Source organism: Capra hircus, chromosome 18, assembly GCF_001704415.2.
Source record: "Capra hircus breed San Clemente chromosome 18, ASM170441v1, whole genome shotgun sequence".
NCBI lineage: Eukaryota > Metazoa > Chordata > Mammalia > Artiodactyla > Bovidae > Capra > Capra hircus.
Window position 1 is genome coordinate 63,726,525 of NC_030825.1, and position 22,964 is coordinate 63,749,488.

Sequence of the window (22,964 nt, forward strand, 5' to 3'; positions counted from 1 at the left end):
CAAGGCGATACTCTGGGGCAGTCACGGATTCATACATACGTGGCAAAAGCATCTTCTTTTTTACCATGAAGAATAACAAACATCTCCTTAGGGATGGTAGTTACTTCTGGGATGGAAGGGGAGGATTTGGAGAAGGGTAAGTACACAGAGGATTCCAATTATATTTGAAAAGTTGTATTTCTTCAGCTGCACGCTTGTGGGCAGGGAGGCACTAGTTACGCTTATTTGGGATATTTTGGGCGTGTGTGCCTGAGAAGGCAATGGCACCCCACTCCAGTACTCTTGCCTGGAAAATCCCATGGATGGAGGAGCCTGGAAGGCTGCAGTCCATGGCTTCACTGAGGGTCAGACACAACTGAGCGACTTCCCTTTCACTTTTCACTTTCATGCATTGGAGCAGGAAATGGCAACCCACTCCAGTGTTCTTGCCTGGAGACTCCCAGGGACGGGGGAGCCTGGCGGGCTGCCGTCAGTGGGGTCGCACAGAGTCGGACACGACTGACGTGACTTAGCAGCAGCAGTGCCTGAGATATTCTTTTGCACAAGGAACCACGGCAAAGGTTTGTGCTGCTACACGACCTGGTCAGACAGACAGTGAGGGGGCAGGTGTGGCTTTGAAAAATACTAGAACTAGGATCACAGGTTGATGGTGAGGGTTCTGTGAAACTCCCGGATGGGGGATAAAGCTCCCAGAACAGTATCTGGCCTGTTGTAACCGTCACTGGTGTGTCTGTTGCCGGAAATAATATGACTAAGCAATTGCTCTATTCCAGGTCTTACGTCTAGTGTCTTCATCCATTATTTTATTTAATAGTATTTATGCTGAAACTGAAGCTCCAGTATTTTGGTCACCTGATGTGAAGAGCCAGCTTATTGGAAAAGGCCCTGATGCTGGGAAAGATTGAAGGTGGGAGGAGAAGGGGACGACAGAGGATGAGCTGGTTGGATGGCATCACTGAGTTGATGGACATGAGTTTGAGCAAGCTCCAGGAGATGGTGAAGGACAGGGAGGCTGCTGCAGTCCCTGGGGTCACAGAGTCAGGCATGACTGAGTGATTGAACGACAAAAATCCAGTGTATGTAGGAATAAAGCCGCCCACCCCGCGGGTGTGACTGAGACAAACGCGAGTGCCACGAACACGGGAGGCAGGCAAGGAGCCCAGTCCGCACGATGCACTATGATAACCGCCAACAGTCAAGGTTTCCCAGTTAGTTTAGAGTCTTACTCTTTACAGATGAAACACACTGATTTAACAGTAGGGCCTTTCTTTCTTTTTCTCTCTCTCTTTTTTTTTTCTTTTTGGCCCAAGGATGGTGGGGAGTTGCAGGGTTGGGGGGTGGGCAGGTAAGCTATTAATTGCTCTACCTTTGAAGCACAGTTTTTTTTTGTTTGTTTTTGGCCGTGCTGTGTGGCTTGTGGGATCTTAGTTCCCCAACCAGAGGTCGAACCTGGGCCCTTGGTGGTGAAAGCACAGAGTCCTAACCACTGGACTGCCAAGGAGTTCCCTTTTCCTTTCTTGCTTTTTTATTTTGAAGTGTAAGTTAATTATTTATGTCTTTGCTACGCTAAGTGGCTTCAGTCGTGTCCGACTCTTTGCAACCCCATGGACTGCAGCCTGCCAGGCTCCTCTGTCCGTGGGATTCTCCAGGCAAGAATACTGGAGTTTTTGTGTGATCTTTATTTGGAAAAAGATGTCAAGTATATAAATAACATATAAATAAATGCTGGATATAATGTATATGATAGTACACGCTGCACGTGTGTGTTAAGTTGCTCAGTCGTGTCTGACTCTCTGCGACCCCATGGACTGTGGCCCGCCGGGCTCCTCTGTCCACAGGGATTCTCCAGGCAAGAATACTGGGGTGGGTTGCCATTCCCTTCTCCAGACATGGCATATATAATATCAGATCACGTATATTGCATTTATTATTGTGTTATATACAATCAAACGTATGCTACAAATGTCAGATGTTTCTTTAACAGTAACACTCTGAGCACAACCAGCAATTGCTCCCATTTCTTAAGGAGGAAATGAGGCAGGGAGGCAGCTGGACACTTGGCCGGGGGGTCAGAGGCAGGGCTGGAGAGTGGAGGCCACGGGATGGGGAGGGGAGGCCCAGAGCCCAGCTTTACCCAGGGGTGTATGCACCCAGGGGCCAGGGCCGAGCACCCCTCCCCCGGCACACCTGCCTCTCCAGGTCACTCCGGGTGACCCCATGGGGCAGTGTTGCTAAATGGGGAGGTGCAAAGCTCCGCGGATCATCGGTGAGCCTCTGGTGGAGGGGGGCAGGTACTGGGGAGGGCGGAGGCCTGCAGCGGCCCCTCTGACCCTCCCCCCGAGGGCCCAGGTGGCCAGCTCTGCAGCTTGATCTCTTAGCTCTCACCCAGCAGCTGGCCCGCTCCCCCACGGCCCTCCCCACACACTCACAGCGCCCCAGGCCCCCAGGGGAGCGGCTCAGCTCCAGCCTGCATGGTGGGGGCGCGGGGCAGAAGACAGCCTGGAGTCTCCAGAAACTCAGGGACCCAAGCGCTGCCTGTCGCCACCTGCTGGTCCCTGCCTCAGTTTCCCCATCTGTAAACTGGAAGCCCTCATTGTATTCAGCGAAGACTTGTAAGGAGGACTTCCCGAAGTCTTCAACAAAAAGCAAAAAAAGATCCAGGGAGGGCCTGACACCAGATCAGCATTGAATGAAGAGTCTCCATTGCGTCGTTTAATTTCAGTTTATGGATCAATAATATGCTGTGCTGCTGTTGTTCAGCGGCTCTGTTGTGTCCGGCTCTGCGCCCCGGGACTGCGGCACGCCCGGCTGCCCTGTGCTTCACTGCCTCCCAGAGTTTGCTCACACTCATGTCCGCTGAGTCAGTGATGCTATGAGGGAACCTGAAACACTAGGGAAGCCAGCGTGTTGCAAGGTTTCCCCAAGGCCGTGGGGACACTGCCGACCGACCCCACTACAGCAGCCACAGGAGGCGTGTTTGGGGAACCTGGGGGACGCGGAATGCAGGCTGGGTGTCAGTCCATTGTAAAGAATTACCATTTGTGATTGAAAAAAGCTTTGCCATTGAGCTGGAAATTTTCCTTCCTTTGACGGGAGACAGAAACCTGAGGCACAGTTTGCCTTGATGTCTGAAGCCTAGTGAATTGCGTTTAGCTTTTTATGAGGGAAAATTTCCAGCACAACCAAAACTAAAGGGTAAAGGCACATCCTTGTTCTCAGCAACACATGGGCAGCTGTGTCCCGACCCCAGCCCTCACTGGAGTCCTGACTTTCAACACAGGAGCATTTGAAATCAAACACCAGACGGCGCCTCATTTTGCCCCAGATTTCCGTGGGCTGCAATTTACTTTAAAACACGCCATTGCCCCAACAGAAAAGAGAGAGAGCCAGTAGGGCCAAAAAAAAAAGGGAACATGCGTGAAATCTGGTCAGTGGACTGCCGGGTGCGGCCTTTCCTTGCTCTAATCTGTGCTCACAACTTTCCACAAACCCCGGAAAGTCAAAGAGCAAAGGCGGCTCCGTCCGCCGCCCACCCCCCCTCCCCACCCTGAGCCCCGCGCAGGCTCCCAGGGTGAACACGCGAGCCGCCTTCCGGGGACCCTTCCAGAAGCCGCGTCTTTTATTAATAGCAGGTTGTAGTAGTAATGGAAAGCAACCAGGCTGAGTCACACAGGCCTGGCCCAGCCAGCCCACACCTCCTCCCCTCTGACCCACTCGCTGCTCAGAACCTCAGTTTCCCACTCTGGAAACTGGGGCTAAGTCCCCGCCATTCTGGGGGTGCCCAGGAGGACCCAGTGTAAAGGCCCGAGCAGGGAGCTGGGCGCAGAGCCTTGCTGCATCCAGGAGGGAAGCCTGCCCCCCGCCAGGGTCTCCATCAGCAGCTGAGAGCTCCCAGGCCTGAGTGAGGAGGGGCCGGGGGCCAGAGTCCGGGGCTGAGGGCTGCCGTGGGGGCCCTTCCGTGAAGGGCTCTGACAGTGGGCTCCCGGCCTTCAGAGGCCACAGGGGAGGCTGGATGCACACAGCCTCGGCCCCTGTCCCAAGTAAAGGGCACAAAGCACCCGTCTCCCCTCTGCCCGCTGCCCTCCAGCCCGGCCCTTGGGGTTCAGGCTATGTTTTGTCCCCTCTGTCCTGGGAGCAGAGCCCAGAGTCCAGGCTGGTCTAAGTTTGGACGGGGGAGGGAGGGGGGCCGCGGGGCGGGGAGGTGTGGGGGGACGGGATGTCTCTGAGCTGTCCCGGCTGGAGAAAGGGAGGGACAAAGGCAGAAACAAAGACGGCAGGGAGACAGACGGGAGGGCACCCAAAGCAGGGGACAGACAGGGCCTCCTGAGACAGACGGACAGGCAGCCGCAGTGGGGAGAGCCTGGGGACAAGAGCAGGGGGCTGGGGACCCACAGACGGGCAGGGAGACCCCGAGACCTCGGGCGCTCAGACTCGGGCTGGACCGGGCCAGGGAGGTGCAGGGAGGGGGGCGGCCACGCAGGGCAGGCTGCAGGCCCAGACGCGGGGGGACACGGGCGTGGGCCTCGCAGACCAGCCCCCCGGGCGTGGCTCTGCTCGGGGCTGCAGCGGGGCTCAGTGCGCGGGTGGATTTTCAGGGAGCCCAGACCAGGGGTGCTGGCCTGACCCTGAGATGGAGCTCAGGGACCCCAAGAAGCAGGAAGATGGGGACCCGGAGGTGAGAGGCAGGAGATAACGGAGAGAGGAGGAATGGGACGGGCTGGGGGACAGACACGGAGAGACACCAGGAGAGCAGGGGGACAGAGACACCCGAGACACGGGGAGCCCGAGGAGGCACGCTCCCAGATAGAGGGCCAGGAGGCCAGGAAGAGAGGGGGATGGAGAGGGAGGCGGGCGGGGCAGGGGCACCAGCTGGGGAGGAGGCGGCCCCAAGTGGGGCCGGGGGCTCCTGGGGAGAGCCCCAGCGGCCGTGGGCAGGGCCGCCGAGACAATCACCCGTGACCTAGCCAAGGCCCGAAAGCAGGTGGCCCAAGGCGGGGTGAGTCACTGTGACTCACCCTCCGCGCCGGGGACAGTGACCCGGGGCCCCAGGCCCCCGGCTCGGCCTGACACCCTGACTGACCCCCCACCCCCACCCCGTCCCTCTCCTGCAGGAGGACACAGCCACGGCCCTGCAGAGGCTCGTGGACCTGACGGCCTCCAGGGTGACCCCCGTGCGGAGTCTGCGAGCCCACTACCGCCTCATCCGGAGGCTCGGCTCGGGCTCCTACGGCCACGTGCTGCTTGCCCGGCCTCGCCAAGGGGGTGAGTGTGGCCACCGAAGGGCAGACCCCAGGATGTTCCCCTCTTAGGGTCCACGTGCCCACTGCGACAGCGAGCATCCCTGGGGGAGCTGATCAGGACTCCTCCCGATGGGCCCTCAGAACGTTAAGAGCTCTGTGATCATCGCGCAGGGAACCAGAGCTCTTGCCCAGAGACGGGGAGATGCTTGCCTGAGGTCACACAGCGGGCAGAAGCACGGCTAGGATTGCTAGTCCAGTTGGCACGTCCCCCAGTTCATGCGAGAGGGAACGGAGGTCCAGAGAGGGTCAGGCAGTGGTGCAGGGTCGCACAGCAATCTGAGAGAGAGCAGAGAGAGTCCCCAGGGAAGGGGTCCTCCAACAAACCCCCCACAGATGGAGAAAGGAGAGGCACGCAGAGGTCAAGCACCGTGCCCGCCCCGGGATTGATGCTCAGGGCGCCCTGACTTGCCCTCTTGACCCCGCCCCCCGGCAGGTCAGGCCGTGGCTCTGAAGCTCCTCCCACGGGCCTCGGTCTTCAGAACCACCTTCCTGAGAGAGTTCTGTGTGGGCCGCTGTGTGTCATCACATCCAGGCCTGCTCCAGACGCTGGCGGGACCGCTGGAGACCCCACGCCACTTCGCCTTCGCCCAGGAGTACGCGCCCTGTGGGGACCTCAGCGGGATGCTGCAGGAACGGGTGAGGCAGGCAGGCGGGGGTCTCATCCAGGTCTGACGTCAGCCCTCCCCCAGGCTTGTCCCCCACCCTGACCTCCAGAGGAAGCTCCCCCCTAAACCCCCAAGGGCGTTAGTTGCTCAGGCGCAGCCGTGGACTGTAGACCCCCAGGCTCCTCTGCCTGTGGGGTTTCCCAGGCAAGAACACTGAAGTGGGTGGCCATGCCCTCCTCCAGGCAACCTCCTTCTTTCTCTTTCTCAGTGCAGTTCCAGGACTAACCCAAGCCCTAATCCATCCAACCATCCTAACACAAGCTTGCCTGGATGACAGGTTGGGATTGGGGTGGAGGACAGATCAGGTCTGATGAGAGGGTGGGCACGGAGGGAGAGATGGGATTTTAATGGCAGTGGGACTGGGAAGGGGTGAGGGTGGAGCTGGATGAGCTGAGCTTCGAGTTGACGACAGGCCAACTGCGAGTGTGGAGAAGACCAGGCGTGCGGCTGCAGAGATGGCTGAGGCTGTGTCTGTGTATAGAGGCAGCTGGAGAAGGACTGTAATGGAGTTCTCTCCACAAAGACCAAGTCAGGACTGAATCCCTGACCTTCTAGGGGTGCTTGAATGTGAGGTTAAGGTGGGGTCATCTTTGGGAATAGCTTCCCCAGTGGCTCGGAGAGTAAACCTCTGCCTGCAATGCAGGAGACCTGGGTTCAATCCCTGGGTCAGGAAGATCCCCTGGAGAAGGGAATGGCAACCCACTCCAGTATTGTTAACCTGGAGAATCTCATGGACAGAGGAGCCTGGTGGGCTACAGTCCATGGCATCACAAAGAGTAAGAAGTGACTAACCGACTTTCACTTTCATCTTTAGGAATAAACTTTGGATTTCAGATAAGTTTGGGGGTAAACAGGAGGAAAGAAGGAAGCAAGGGAGATAAGGAGAGAAAGAGTGGGATGGATGGAAAAAAGGGTGGAGGGACAGATGGCTGAGTGGCTGGGTGGCTGGGTGGGTGGCTGGGTGGATGGATGGGTGGGTGGATGGGTGGATGGATGGATGGGTGGATGGGTGGATGGATGAGTTGATGAGTGGATGGGTGAGTGGATGGATGGGTAGATAGATGGATGGATGGGTGGATGAGTGGATGGATGGATGGATGGATGGATGGATGGATGGATGAGTGGATGGATGGGTGGATGGATGGATGGGTGGATGGGTGGATCAGTGGATGGATAGATGGATGGATGGATGGATGGGTGGGTGGAGGGATGGGTGGATGGGTGGGTGGAGGGATGAGTGGATGGGTGAGTGGATGGATGGATGGGTAGATAGATGGATGGATGGGTGGATGAGTGGATGGATGGATGAGTGGATGGATGGATGGGTGGATGAGTGGATGGATGGGTGGATGGATGGATGGGTGATGAGTGAATGGATGGATGAGTGGATGGATGGATGGGTGGATGAGTGGATGGATGGGTGGATGGATGGATGGGTGGATGGGTGGATCAGTGGATGGGTGGATCAGTGGATGGACAGATGGATGGATGGATGGATGGGTGGAGGGATGGGTGGATGGGTGGGTGGATGGATGGATGGGTGGGTGGAGGGATGGATGGATGGGTGGAGGGATGAGTGGGTGGGTGGATGGGTGGATGGTTGGTTGGGTGGTGGATGGATGGATGGATGGGTGGATGAGTGGATGGGTGGATGGGTGGATCAGTGGATGGATAGATGGGTGGATGGGTGGAGGGATGGGTGGATGGTTGGTTGGGTGGTGGATGGATGGATGGGTGGGTGGGTGGATGGGTGGATGGATGGATGGGTGGATGGATGAGTGGATGAGTGGATGGGTGAGCAGATGGATGGATGGGTAGATAGATGGATGGATGGGTGGATGAGTGGATGGATGGATGGATGGATGGATGAGTGGCTGGATGGGTGAGTGGATGGATGGGTGGATGGATGGATGGGTGCATGAGTGGATGGGTGGATGGGTGGATCAGTGGATGGATAGATGGATGGATGGATGGATGGGTGGAGGGATGGGTGGATGGGTGGGTGGATGGATGGATGGATGGATGGGTGGGTGGCTGGGTGGATGGATGAGTTGATGAGCAGATGGGTGAGTGGATGGATGGATGGGTAGATAGATGGATGGATGGGTGGATGAGTGGATGGATGGATGGATGGATGGATGGATGAGTGGATGGATAGGTGGATGGATGGATGGGTGGATGAGTGGATGGATGGATGGGTGGATGAGTGGATGGGTGGATGGGTGGATCAGTGGATGGATAGATGGATGGATGGATGGATGGGTGGAGGGATGGGTGGAGGGATGGGTGGATGGGTGGGTGGATGGATGGATGGGTGGGTTGAAGGGTGGATTGACAAAAGAGTGGATGGATGGATGAAAGAAAGGAAAGGTGGATGAATAGATGGGTGGATGAGTGGGTGGGTGGATGGATGGATTGAAGGATGGTGGAATATATGGATGGATATCAGATACTAAATAACTGGACATTATTGAACTGCTGACTAGCTGGTGGAATGGATACTGACTGGAACCCTGCTGTGTAGACTGTTGGATAGATGACAGGTTGGGGTTAGGATGGATGGGTTGCTGTCTCACTGCCTGGCTAGCTGGATGGACAGATCTATCAATTGATTAATGAAGTAAATGCTGGGACTTTTGAACTGGGTCTGAGTTGGAGATGGGACCTCAATTAGTACAGGACTAAGATTAGTTAAGTTCATTAGTTAAGTGCGAGATTTAGGGTTTCACTGGAGATCTTTGTGGTCTGTGGAGTGAAGATAAGAAATGTAAGGAGTGGTTGTGTCAGGACAAAGTTCAGTGGAAGTTAGAGAGCTTCTGGTGAGATGCGGGGTCCTGGTGAGGAAAGCATGTGAGGGCGGGTCTACAGAGAGAGCTGGTGGTTGAGGATGACCTGGAGAAGGTGTTGGGAGATGTGTCAGAGACACTCCTGGTAGCCCGTGGTCCTGGGACTGGGATTCCTGAACCCCAGGAAGCAGCAAAGAGGAGGAACTGAGGGTGACCGGTGCCCTCTGCCTTTGACTCCAGGGCCTCCCAGAGTTGCTGGTGAAGCGCGTGGTGGCCCAGCTCGCAGGAGCCCTGGACTTCCTCCACGGCCGGGGGTTGGTACACGCAGACGTGAAGCCTGACAACGTGCTGGTCTTCGACCCTGTGTGCAGCCGCGTGGCCCTGGGGGACCTGGGTCTGACCCGGCCCGAGGGCAGCCCCACCCCGGCGCCCCCAGGGCCCCTGCCCTCCGCGCCCCCCGAGCTCTGCGTCTTGCTGCCCCCCGACACCCTGCCCCTGCGGCCCGCCCTGGACTCCTGGGGGCTCGGTGTGCTCCTCTTCTGCGCGGCCACCGCCTGCTTCCCCTGGGACGTGGCGCTGGCCCCTGACCCCGAGTTCGAGGTCTTTGCGGGCTGGATGACTGCCAGGCCCCAGCCGCCCCAGCCGCCACCCCCCTGGGACCAGTTTGCACCCCCCGCTCTGGCCCTGTTCCAGGGGCTCCTGGATCTGGATCCTGAAACCAGGAGTCCCCCGCTGGTCGTCCTGGACTTCCTGGGAGATGACTGGGGGTTAAAGGGGAACAAAGAGAGAGCTGGGGGCTTGGGGAGCATGTCCAGCGAGGGTGGGGAGGAGGAGGAGGAGGGCGGAGCAAGCCTAGAAGAATGGTCAGAGGAGGACGGTGACAGCGGGGGGAGGACGGACACAGATGCGGGAGAGCCCTGACCAGGTGAGCGGGACAGGTGGCCGGGGCCCGGGCCAGAGGCCCCGCCCCCAGGGCCCCGCCCCCAGAGGCCCCGCCCCCAGCCCCCACGGCCACCTGCGCGGGAGAACGGAGAGCACCCTGCGCCTCTCCCAACCGAAGGCTGCGCTGAGACGCACGACTCCCCTCCCTGCTGACGACCTGGGGGTCTGGAGCCCCCGCCCCTCCTCCCTCAGACCCTGGGATCCAGGCCCCCGGCCCTTCCTCCCCCCTCAAGACCCGCGGGTCCAGACCCGCCCCCTCCTCTCCCCTCAGACCCGGGGGTCCAGGCCCCCGGCCCCTCCTCCGCCCTCAGACCCGGGGGTCCAGGCCCCCGGCCCCTCCTCCGCCCTCAGACCCGGGGGTCCAGGCCCCCGGCCCCTCCTCCGCCCTCAGACCCGGGGGTCCAGGCCCCCGGCCCCTCCTCCGCCCTCAGACCCGGGGGTCCAGGCCCCCGGCCCCTCCTCGCCCCTCAGACCCGCGGGTCCAGGCCCCCCGGCCCCTCCTCCCCATTCAGACTCGCGGGTCCAGGCCCCCCGGCCCCTCCTCCCCCCTCAGACCCGAGGGTCCAGGCCCCTTCCCTCCCCCCTCAGACCCGCGGGTCCAGGCCCCTTCCCTCCCGCCCTCAGACCCGCGGGTCCAGGCCCCCCGCCCCTCCTCCCCATTCAGACTCGCGGGTCCAGGCCCCTTCCCTCCCCCCTCAGACCCGGGGATCCAGGCCCCCCTCCTCCCCCCTCAGACCCGCGGGTCCAGGCCCCTTCCCTCCCGCCCTCAGGCCCGGGGTTCCCGGCCCCCAGCCCCTCCCACCTCAAGGACCCTCCCCCACCCTTCTGTCAGGCCTTCCTGAGAGGAGGTGCCGTGTCTCCGCACATGCGTTTCTGCCTGCGGGGTTGTGCTCGGCGCCTGTGGACCTCTGAGCAGTCACTCCTCTCCTCTAAGATCTTAGTGGACGCCCGCTGACCACGGCTTTCCACGTGGAACCCTCACCTGCCATCTCTTCCACTTTCCTGGGCTCTGGGTGACATTACAGGAGTCACTCATCCTTTCTGGACCTAAATCGACACACATGCGCGCACAGGCACACACGTGCACACATGTGCATGCACCCACAAATACGTGCACACACACATACACACCCTCTCTCCTGCCTACAGACGTTTGCACGCTCAGCATTCTCCTCTAAAAATGCCTCCTTTCCAACTCCAGGCCTCCAGGAAGCAGAGCCCCCCGGGGCTGCTCCCGCTCGTTTGGAGCCCGTATCACAGTGACCTGTGTCCCCCACTTCACGTCTCCCCTCTCAGGCCGTCCGGGATGCACCTGGTCCTTCTCACCTGTGCATCCTTTCGGGCTCTCCTCCTGTCCAGAGTCTCCTGGGCCAGCTCCCTGAGGGCATGTGGTCCCGTCCACACCAAGGGCCACGACTGGTCTGCAGGGACCTCTGCCAGACCCCATGTGCCCCCTGCAGCCCAGCACAGAGACCCGCAGGGCAGGGGCCGCTTGGACCCAAGGCAGAATCCCCTGCACTCAGTACAGTCATGGCTGCTGGGAGCCTGAGCCGCAGGCTTCCACATACAACTGGCCGTCTGGGACTGAACCCTGGGACAGATAAGGGCTGCTGTGGCCCTGAGACAAGTCTACCATTTGACTGACACTTCCTATCTTCCTTTGGACAAATGGACGTGTGGTTGGTGAGGACTCACCTGGCAGGGAGCTGAGGCAGGGGACGTGGGAGCTCAAAGCAGCTGTTCTGTGCATCCAGAAATGATTCTGGGATATGGGACTTCCCTGGAGGTCCAGAGGTCCGCCTCCCAGTGCAGGAGGTGCAAGTTCAATCCCTGGTTGGGAAGCTAAGATCATACACGCCTCAGGGTCAAAAAACCAACACGTAAAACAGAAGCACCATGGTGACAAATTCAATAAAGACTTTAAAACAATAAAAATGATTCTGAAATCAAAAGCTTACTTAAAAAGAAGCAAGTGAGTTGGCATCGGTCATCTCGCTCTAAACCTGGGCGGGGGTGTGCGGCCCCCCCCAGGCCCCTTACCACAGCCCTAGGGCTCCCTGCCTGCGCCCCCACCTTGCAGTCTGCAGACTCGGGCCGGGGACGCCCCTCCGCCCATCCCTCCCCCGAGGCCCTCCGGCCCAGTTGCCGTACCACCTGCTCCCCTTCGCCCGCGTCTGAGGTCATTCCTCACCGCATCGTTCTGGAATCCTGTTGTGTCATCCTTTCCCCGGCAGACCCCAGTGCCTCCTCCCCTGGACTCCCCTCACCAAACACTTGCGTCTGACCCGTCATGGGGCACTGTGGGGCAGCCGGGGGCAGTCAAGGCGGGGCAGGCTGGATGAAGGATTTCATTCTTTACAGGGTCACTGGAGTCCCGCGTCTGAGGGAGCAGGAGCTGGGGGTCTGGACCCCCAGGTCTGAGGAGGGAGGGATTGGGGTCTGGACCCCTGCGTCTGAGGAGGAGGGGCTGGGGTCTGGACTCTGGCTCTGGGGAGGGTGTGGGGTCTGGACACTGGCTCTGGGGAGGAGGCAGAATCCCTGGGTCGGGTCGGTCTGGCTGCAGCCAGTTCTGGGCCACAACACACGGTGTCGCTCTCCCCCTAGTGAGTCCAGGGGTGATGCCGGGGGCGGGGCTCCGACCCCCTAGGTGGGGGCGGGTCCTGCTGCGGGCAGGCCTCTGCTGGCATGGGCTCTGAGTGCTGGGCACTGGCCACAGCGGGCAGCCGAAGGGTCAGGCGAGCCTGGGAGAAGCTGAGGTCTGCAGGTCGGAGCCCAGGTCAGGAGGAGGCAGGGGTCAAATGGCCTGAGGTGGGCAGTGCCTGAGAGAGAAGCTGGGCAGGTGGTCGGAGCGCTGGGTTCTTCGGGGATCAGCAGCTCATTACGGACCCTGAGACTGCAGAGTGCTTGAGCGTGGGGGACACAGAGTCTGGGGTGGGGGGGGGTCCCAAGATATGTGAGTTGTGTCAGGTCTCAGGAGAGAGGTCCGCTGGGGGACTGGACCCCTGGGTCTGAGAGAGGAGGAGGGGCTGGGGTTGTGAGCACTGGACCACAGACCACCCCAGGGCTGGACACTCCATCCCAAGAGCTCGCTCCCCGCAAGGCGCCCAGCGTGCCCAGGCCTGGAGCGTGCAGCCCGCCCCTGCAGCCCTGGGGCCGAGCTCCTGTCCGCTCTTAGGAGACGGAGGTCCCTCATCCGCCCCCAGGGCCCAAGTCTGTTTGCTTTGGAAACAGGGGGGGGCGTCTCGAGTCGTCTGGCTCATCTTTCACCCTCAGGCCATCAGGTGGCGCAGGGTGGTGGGGGCAGGGCGGGCACAGCGAGGCCTCGGGCTTGACCTCATCCCACCCAGCACTGGGGCTGCTACCCCAGAGACTCCCCTGACAAGGAGGGAAACCGAGTCACGAGGGCCGGAGCCAGTGACCCGCCACCCTCCTCCTTGGACCTGGGGGTCGTGACCCCAGCCCCTCCTCCCTCAGGCCCAGGACTCCAGGCCCCCAGGCCCTCCCCACCCTTGGCCCTGGTCTGGCAGGACTGAGCCCGGGCGCCCTCTCCTCTGCCCTTGCAGGGATGCCTGGAAAAGCATCGCAAACGGAGCACATGGAGGCTGCGCATGGAGAACACACGGAGAGCCGGGAGGAGGAGGAGGAGGGCCTGGGGGGCCTCACGGCGGAGGAGCTGCGGCAGGGCCAGGAGGCCGCCCTGGCGCTGGAGGCCCGAATGGCGCTGAGCGCCCAGAGCCTGGTCCGGGCCGAGGTGGACGAGCTCTACGAGCACGTGCGTGCCCTGGGCCAGGGCCGCTTCGGCCGCGTCTGGCTGGTCACCCACCGGCAGGAAGGTACCGGGGCCTGGGGGCAGGGCACAGGGGCAGGGGGAGCTCACCAGGCGGGGGGCCTGTGGTCACCCACCGGCAGGAAGGTACCAGGGCCTGGGGGCAGGGCACAGGGGCAGGGGGGCTGCAAACTCAGCCAGTCCCACCTCTGCCCTCTCCAGGCTGTGTGTTTTCGGTAACGGCCGGCCCTCTCTGAACCTCAGCCTCCTCCTCCTCTAACATGGGGGTGATGATCCCTTCTTTGAGAGAACCGAGATTCCCGGAGGAGATGTCAGGAGCTCTGGTTGCCGGGGACAATGGGGAGGAAGACGGAGCCCCCCACCTCCGCCCTCGGTGGGCCTCACACGGGCCGGCTCAGCAGTCACTGTGAGGGCAATGAGAGACGCCCTGTCTGCTGGGCACTCAGCGAGGCCAGCACATGGTGGGTGTGCAGGACATGGGCCCTGGCCCCAGACAGCTGGTCAGCATCCAAAGAGACTGCAGGGCTCAGCCCTGAGGGGGGATAGGGGACAGCTGGGCCCCCAGGGAAAAACCTGCACCAGCCCTGCCTCCAGGGAGCCCCCCCAGCCCCCCGTACGCTAGGGTGTGGCCGTTCCCTGCGGTTGTCAGCTGATAAGAAAGGGCCGCAGACTGGGGGGCCACAGTTCGGCAGAATGGGCTTCTCCTGAGGCCCCCCTCCTCGGCTTGCAGACGGCCAAGCTTCTCCCTGTGTCCTCACCCTGCCTGTGTGTCTGCGTCCAGGCTTCCTCTTCTCGGAAGGACAGCAGTCACATTGGAACTGGGGATCACCCCCAGTGATCTCACTTCATCTCTTTCACGACCATACCTCCGGGGCACTCCTTGGCAGTCCAGGACTCAGGGCTCCGCGCTTTCACTGCCGAGGGCCACAGTTCAGTCCCTGGTCGGGGGCACTAAGACCCCACAAGCCGTGCAGCCAAAAGAAAAACAAAAGCGCCCTCACCAGATACAGTCAGGTTCTGTGAAAATGGGCATAGGAACTACTTTAAGGTGTGAATTTTGTGGGAGGGATGCCAGTCAGCTCATAAGAGAGATGCAGAGAGATACAGACCGGGGCCATCACAGAACTTGGGGGACACGAGCGATAATCGGAACCACGGGCTCCATGAGGGGGCCTCGCCCACCTGGAGGCCAGCTCGATGCCCTCCCCAGGCGGTGCTGGGGCGCAAAGGTGTACCTGCTCCCAGAGGGTAGAACCAGTCCTCGACATGGGAGGTGGCTGACAGCTGGCAGGAATTCAGGGCGCTGTTGACACACGAAGGGGCTGCACTCGGTATCTCAGGCAAGGAGGTGACCCTCCCCCACCACACCCGGCCTCTCTGCGACCCTGTAGACTGCTGCCCTCGGGGCTCCTCTGTCCATGGGATTCTCCAGGCCAGAACACGGGACAGGGTTGCCATTTGCTCCTCCAGGGGGTCTTCCCCACCCGGGGATCAAACCCTCGTCTCCTGCATTGCAGGTGGATTCCTTATCACTCGCTAGTGCCACCTGGGAAGCATTCCATGCTATGGTTATCACTGGGCTTCCCTGGTGGCTAAGCTGGTAAGGAATCCACCTGCAGTGCAGGAGACACGGGTTTGATCCTGGGTGGGGAAGATCCCTTGGAGGAGCAAATGGCAACCCCCTCCAGTATTCCTTTTTTTATTATTATTATTTATTTATTTGACTGCACTGGGTCTGAGCTGCAGCACGTGGAATCTAGCTCCTGAGCAGAGACCTAAGGTAGGCCCTCTGCACTGGGAGAGTGGAGTCTTTGCCACTGGACCAGCAGGGAAGTCCCACCCCAGCATTCTTGCCCGGAGAATCCCGTGGACAGAGGAGCCTGACGGGCTACAGTCCACGGGGTCACAAAGAGTCGGATAGGACTGAGCGACTAAGCACTCACACAGCATTTTCCGCACCACTGGTGGGGTTTGGGTGGCCAGGCTCCTTTAGGGTGGGTGGGCAGGGGCAGGGCGGAAGAAGGGGCGGCCCCGGGCTCACGTCGACCCCGCCCCCAGGCACGGTGCTGGCCCTGAAGCAGCTCCCGAAGGCTTCCACCACCCTGCGAGGCTTCCTCTACGAGTTCTGCGTGGGCCTCTCCCTGGGCTCGCACGCGGCCATCGTGGCAGCCTGCGGCGTCGGCCTGGAGTCGGCCGACTCCTACAGCTTCCTGACCGAGCCTGTGCTGCATGGCGACCTCATCGGCTACATCCGTCCCAAGGTGGGTCGCCCCGGAGCTCGGAGCTCGGAGCTCTAGGGGGCCTGGCACAGACGCCCCCCCCAGCCTGGGCCTCAGGAGTCACACTCAGGGCAGCCTGAGCGCATTGCCCTGCAGGGGCCCCACCGCGCCTGCAGGTCTGGTGGGATGGACGCGCCCCTCCGAATCCACGGCCATCACAGAGGCAACGCGGAGCCTACCTCACAGGCTCACCCTGGACCCACAGGGCTCACCCCAGGCCTCATCAGGGCCCCTCACGGGGCTCAGCCCAGGGCCCCCACAACAGGCTCACCCCAGGCTCCCCATCAGGGCCCCCCACAGGGCTCACCCCAGCCCCCCCACCATGGGACTCACCCCAGGCCTCATCGGGGCCAACTAGGCCTCGGTCGCCCTTGGCCTGCTCCCAGGGTCTGAGGACAAGCTCCAGGGCCAGCCCCCGTTGGTGGGCTGGGGAGCTGGGACCCCGACACTTGTCCCCAGGGCTGAGGACAAGCCCTGGGCCCGGCCCCTGACACCCGTTCCCACAGGTGGGCCTCCCGCAGGCGGCCGCCCAGCGCTGCGCAGCCCAGCTGGCTTCCGCCCTGGAGCACATCCACTCCCTTGGGCTGGTGTACCGGGACCTCAAGCCCGAGAACGTGCTGGTGTGCGACCCCGACTGCCGGCAGGTCAAGCTGGCGGACTTCGGCCACACGCGGCCGCGGGGGACCCTGCTGCGCCTGGCCGGGGCCCCCATCCCCTACACGGCCCCCGAGCTCTGTGCGCCCCCGCCCCTCCCCGAGGGGCTGCCCATCCAGCCCGCCCTGGACGCCTGGGCACTGGGTGTCCTGCTCTTCTGCCTTCTCACCGGCTACTTCCCCTGGGACCAGCCCCTGGCCGAGACCGACCCCTTCTACGAGGACTTCGTCGTCTGGCAGGCCTCGGGTCAGCCCGACCACCGGCCTCGGCCCTGGTTTGGCCTGACGCCCACGGCCGACACCCTGCTGTTGGGGCTGCTGGAGCCCCAGCCGCGGAGGAGGAGCCCCGTGAGTTCCGTCCGGGGCTTCCTGGGGCGGCCCTGGAGGCAGCGGGAGGGGGAGGCTGAGGAGGTGTACCCGGGGGAGGACGAAGACTCAGGGTGAGGAGGACGGAGCAGGGGTGCGCCAGACAGGCCCGGCCCACCCCCCCGCCCCCTGGGCTTTCGGGGCGGCTCTTGGCCGTCTGTCCGCCTCTGTCTGGGATCGTCCGCTTCCTGTCCTTGTTTCCCACCTCACCGTCTGTCTGCGGCCTCGGTCCGGGGGTCTCTGACCGGGCACCGTGTCCGTCCGCACCCCTCCGCCTTCCCGGCCGCGGCACCCACGGCTATCTTTGCCTGGCTGCTCTTGGCTCACGCCCCCCGCCCCCAATCAGCCAGGCTGCCCCCGCCCCTCTCTGCTCCCCCTTCTCTCCGGCCTCCCCTCTGGTGGAGCCCAAGCTGCAGGGGCAATCGTGGGCGTGCAGGCAGCCCATCCCTCAGGTTTTGCACGGCCCTCCTGCGCACACCTGTCGTCCTGCCCGCGTCTCTCCTCTCCTGGGCGCCATCCACTCCCACCTCACCCCCTCTGCCCCTTCTCCCACCAGCTGGGTCTGCGCCCTCTTGCTAACCTGTTTTGTCTTCCTCACCCCAGCCGCTCTCTGCAAATAAAGTCCTTCTGGTACTTAGGTCCCCGTGATGCTGTTGGTCTGTCAGTCTGGGACTGAGAAGGCGTGTGTGTGTGTGTGTGTGTGTGTGTGTGTCTGTGAGTGTGTGTGTGTGTGCGTGCAAGTGTGCCCTGAAGGGCGTGCTGTGGAGGACAGACAGAGACAGAGGAGGGAGGGAAGCAAGCGAGGCAAAGACAGAGAGAAAGGGAGAGACAGAGAGAGGAAGACAGACACGCAGGCAGGAAGAACGGCAGACAGTGGTCCCTCCTGTGGTCGAAGGAGATGCTGGCTCTGTGTGTGCGTTTGTGTGTGCCTGGGGGTGAGTGTGTTTGCACTTGACCTGCACAGATGTGTCTGAGAAGGAGAGAGATTAAACAGCGGAGCTGGAAAGTGTCTGGCTGTTTTCGGGCAGGAACTGGAGCGTGCACTTCTCAATTTCCTACCTGAAACTTGTGTGTATTTGTGTGTCCATGAGCACCCACCTGAGCCCGTGTGTGTGTGCAAATAATGGTGTGTGTGTGAGTGACAGAGAGACGTGAGGGTTGAGTGTGTCTCACTCCACGTGGACGACATGAGTTGCGTGTTTGTGCGCCTGCGAGACCCTGTGTGCTCAGGGAATTGTGTGGCCACGTGTGAGGGTAGAGTGGAGAGCACCTTGCTGTGTGTGGCCACTGGACCCGTGTGTGCGCCTCAGGCCTTGAGCCTGCGCGTCTGTGCGCCTGTGTGTAACAGGGGAGGCAGAGTCCCAGGCGCGGCTGCCAGTCACCGCTGGGCGCCCCCTCCTTCACACCTCCCCCCGCCCTCACCCCGGCCCCTTCTTGGCAGCTACCCTGTTTGCAAACACTCTCTCTTCCTCTCCGTGGCCTCCTTGGCTGCCCGCCCAGAGAAAGGCTACAACTCAGGCCGGATCGCGTGTCACCCTCTCTCTGGCCCTCGCACTCCCTCCCAGGCCCCTGCTGCGGCCGCCGAGGTGTTGTCTGGTGGGGAGGGGGGTGTGGTGGAAGGACCCCCAAGGACCCTTTCCATCTAAATTCAGTCCAGAGACCTGGGGACATGGGCGCGTGTCCCAGGCAATCTCAGTGGGCTTCCTGGAGTAGGGGGCTGTGGGAGAGAATAAGATGGTGGGTGCACTGGGTGAGGGGGGGCAGCAAGAGCAGGACTTCCTGTCCCCTCCCCCGTGAGCAGCCCAAGCAACGAGACCAACAGTGTGTCCCCAAAAAGCTGGAGGTGGCTGGGGTGGGGTGGCACCGAGGGAGGGGGGAGTGAAGAGGAGCAAAGCAGGGTGGAGGGCGCAAATTGGTGGCGGCAGCTGGGGATTAACTGGGAGGAGGCGATAATGACCAGCGAAGGGCCCCAGGAGGGGCAGGAGGAAGGGCCCCAGGGGCGGTCATTAAGCATTACTTAATTACAGGATACCGATCTTATACTTCACAGGAAGGAAGCCGCTCACCCCTCAAGCAACTCCTGGCAGGTGGCAATTCCTGCTGATGCTGGAGGGGGTCCCTCAGACCCTCCCCACTCCAGGGGCAGGCGCAGGGGGCCCAGAGAGACCGAGGCACCTCCCTGAGCTCACATGGTGAGTCAGGCGGCAGGAGGACTCTAATCCAGGCCAGCCCTTCAAGGGTCCGAGGTGCATGGCATTGTCAGGGGCTGGGGGCCTGAGCACACGTGTGTGGGTGTGAGTGTGGGTGTGTGAGTGTGTGCTGGTGAGCGGACCGCCCCTCCCTTGGAGGAGATGGGAGTTGGGGCAGCTACGTGGAAAGGAAAGCTGAAAAGCCTTCAGACCCAGGCAATGACCGGAGTACGCAGACAGACAGCAACACGTGCTGGCGAAGAGGGGAAGCTGGAGCCCTCCTGTGGGGCTGGGGGAATGCGAAAAATGGGGCAGCCGCTTTGGAAGACCGCCCGGCAGTTCCTCGGAATATTAATTAACTTTGGACTTACTATGAGTGCGTGCTCAGTTGCTCAGTCATGTCCAACTCTTTTATGACCCCATGGACTACAGCCCGCCACGCTCCTCTCAGGAGTATTTCCCCGGCAAGAATACTGGAACAGGTTGCCATTTCCTCCTCCAGGGGACTTTCCCGACCCCAGCACTGAACCCATGTCTCCTGCATTGGCAGGTGCCTTCTCTACCACTGAGCCACCAGGGAATCCCATGGAGTAACTATACAGCCCAGCAATTTCGGCCCAAGGTGATGCCCAAGAGAAATAAAAACACGTATCCACATGAGTGTTCATGGCAACACTGCTCACAGTAGCCAAACAGTGGACACGACCCAGACGTCAAGTCACTGGCATAGCAATAAAAGAAATGTGGCCTAGGGACTTCTTCGGCAGTCCAGTGGTTCGGACTCCACACTTCCACTGCAGAGGACGGGGTTTTCAGTCCCTGGTCAGGGAACTGAGATCCTGCAAGTTTTGCCACATGGCCAAAGAAAAAAGAAAGAAATGCAGTCTATCCGTACAAGGGAATATCACATGCGTGCGTGCTCAGTCCTATCCAACTCTTTGTGACCCCCTGGACTGTAGCCCGCCAGGCTCCTCTGGCCATGGGATCCTCCAGGCAGGAATACTGGAGCCGGTTGCCATCTCCTTCTCCAGGGGATCTTCCTGACCCAGGGATCGAACCCGTGTCTCCTGTGTCTCCTGCGTTGGCAGGCAGATAAAAGAAGCATGGACACACACATCACCGATGAATCTCGAAAACCTGGAGACCATCTGTTGTAGGATTCTCTGTATCCACAGAGGAAGAAAGCTTAGTGATCACCAGGGCAAATGGGGGTGACTGCTCATGGTACAGGTTTTCTTTTGGGGGGTGGTGATGGTGGTGGAAAAAGCTCTAAAATTAGATTATGTGAATGTTCCGTAACTCTCTGAGCATATTTTTAAAAGTCATTGAATTGTACATACAAAAGGGTGAATTCTGGATGGACCTAGAGATTATTATACTAAGTGAAGTAAGTCAGACAGAGAAAGACAAATACCATGTGATATCATTTATAGGTAGATTTAAAAAATGATAGTAATGAACTAATTTATAAAACAGAAATAGACTTGCAGACTTAGAAAACAAACTAATGGTCACCAAAGGGGAAAGGGGGAATAAATTAGGAGTTTGGGATTAAAATATGCACATTATACAGCCCACCCACTCTGAAGGGGATCAGCCCTGGGATTTCTTTGGAAGGACTGATGCTAAAGCTGAAGCTCTAGTACTCTGGCCACCTCATGCGAAGAGTTGACTCATTGGAAAAGACTGATGCTGGGAGGGATTGGGGGCAGGAGGAGAAGGGGACGACAGAGGATGAGATGGCTGGATGGCGTCACTGACTCGATGGACGTGAGTCTGGGTGAACTCGGGGAGTTGGTGATGGACAGGGAGGCCTGGCGTGCTGCGATTCATGGGGTCGCAAAGAGTCGGACACGACTGAGCGACTGAACTGAACTGATACAGTTCACTATGTGGTCCAGTGGCTAAGACTCCATGTTTTCAATACAGGGGCTGGGTTCGATCCCTGGTCAGGGAACTAGATCCCACATGCCACGACTAAGACTCAGCACAGCCAAATAAATCAGCAAAGACCTACTGTACAGCCCAGGGAACCGTACACAGCATCTTATGACAGCCTATAATGGAAAAGAACCTTAGAACGCATTATGCATAAATGAATCATTTCGCTGGACGCTTGAAACCAACACAACGTTGTAAATCAACTATATGTCACTAAAAAATTGTAAAGGGTGAATTTGGCATGTAAGTTTCATCTCAATGAGACTGCTCCAAAAAAAAAAACAAAAACACAGGCAATTCCAGGTTCTCACGCTGCGACCTTGATCAGGTTCTCTGATCAAGTTCTGAGTTCCCATTAAAAACAAAAGGGAAAACCCTGCCCTTTTCCTAAAAGTGTCAAATTCAGAACCTATCGTCACACAGGACCTGCTCACATCTCTCTCCTCTTTACAGACAAGACTGTCGAGGCCGTACTTTCCAAAGACCCTAAAGTCAAAAGGTGGCAGAGTCTGATTCCAAAGTCTTTGGGTCTTACTCCCCAGTCACCCACCCAGTGTCTACAGGCCTGTGATCACCAAGGAAGGTCTGGCTACACCCCAGCTGGGGAACCCCAAGCATGCAAGCAGGACCAGTTACAAAAATTTGGTGTAGCCAAATTAAAATGTGGGATTTCTTGTTTTAAAAAAAGTTTTTTTCTGGAACTTCCCTTGTGGTTTAGGGTTTCCCTCGTGGCTCAAATGGTAAAGAATCTGCCTGCAATGCAGGAAACCTGGGTTTGATCCCTGGGTAGAGAAGATCCCCTGGAGGAGGGCACGGCAACCCACTCCAGTAGTCTTGCCTGGAGAACTCTATGGACAGAGCATAGTGGGCTACAGTCCATGGGGTCGAAAAGAGTCAGACACGACTGAGTGACTAACACACTCCCTGGTGGTCCAGTGGTTAAGAATCTGTGCTTCCACTACAGGGGCCATGGGTTTGATCCCTGGTCAGGGAACTAAGATTCTGCATGGTGCAGCCAAGGAATAGACAAAGAAAAGAATTTTTTTTAAGAAATGTTTTCCCCCTCCCTCCCCATCCCCCATTTGCTACTGAATGTCACGCTCCCTGGGCACCAGGATAATCACTGGCAGACCCTCAAGAGGGTAGGGGGTCGTGGAGCCTGCCTGAGGGCAGCCAGCCAGGAATTGTTCACCAGAACCCATCAGGGAAGTGGAACATCATTGCAGGAGCACGCAGAGCCTGCTTCCTTGTCCTGTCAGCTTCAAAACACAGAATTACCGGTCCCAAAACAGAATCAAAATTCACGACCCGCGTCAGGCCGGTTAATGGCTGCAGAGCATTAAACCAGTGAGGTTTGCACCCAACTCACTCCCTTCTCTGCCTGGGCCGGCTGTGCAAGGCCTCAGAGACACTGCGCGTAGCCCGCAGTTCATGTTTAGTTCAGACATGCAAATGGCTGGGCTGCACCCACACATCACTACCAGCCCTGCCCTGCCCTGCCCCTGCCCGCACACCGACCCCGGCCTGGTTAAAACGCAGATGCTTATCCAGGGGGGTCTGGATGGCGCCTGGGATTCTGCTCTTCTAACCAGCTCCTGGAGGCAAGGCCGACGCTTCAGATCCATGCGTCACACACACTTGGAGGTGCAGGGAATGGTGAGAACACTATTTTAGAGTACTGACCCCTCATCCCAGCTGAACCGTCATCAATGCTAAACATTTGCCTGCTCCATTCCGTGCGGTTTTCGATGTGGCCGGTCACATCGTCTGTGGGGAAATGACAGACCTGTGGCTCCCTTTCCACCCTTTATCTGATTAAGGGGGCTCCCCTTGCTCCTACTCTGCAAACAGTGTGTGCGTGTGTATGCGTATGCGTACGTTTGTAAACCATGAATGGGTGTTAATTTTGTCAAATGTTTTCTCTGCGTCAAGCTTGCTAGGCCTCTGCGGCTACTGTTTTGGGCTTGTTGCAAGCTGGCAGGCAGAGGAGCGGGCTCAGATGTCCTGGGGGAGGTGTCCGGGGTCAGGGCCAGCAGTAGGTGGGGGCTGGCCACCC

The 22,964-nt window shown here is 59.6% G+C and overlaps 2 protein-coding genes across 2 annotated transcripts; both read left to right on the forward strand.

The window, feature by feature from the left end:
• SBK3 (SH3 domain binding kinase family member 3) lies at positions 4,631 to 9,672 on the forward strand. The gene is made up of 4 exons (XM_018063234.1): positions 4,631 to 4,675; positions 5,112 to 5,262; positions 5,734 to 5,936; positions 8,992 to 9,672. Exons 1-4 carry the CDS (start codon positions 4,631 to 4,633, stop codon positions 9,670 to 9,672), a joined length of 1,080 nt encoding a protein of 359 aa, XP_017918723.1.
• Positions 13,289 to 16,856, forward strand: SBK2 (SH3 domain binding kinase family member 2). The gene is made up of 3 exons (XM_018063235.1): positions 13,289 to 13,526; positions 15,539 to 15,741; positions 16,266 to 16,856. Exons 1-3 carry the CDS (start codon positions 13,289 to 13,291, stop codon positions 16,854 to 16,856), a joined length of 1,032 nt encoding a protein of 343 aa, XP_017918724.1.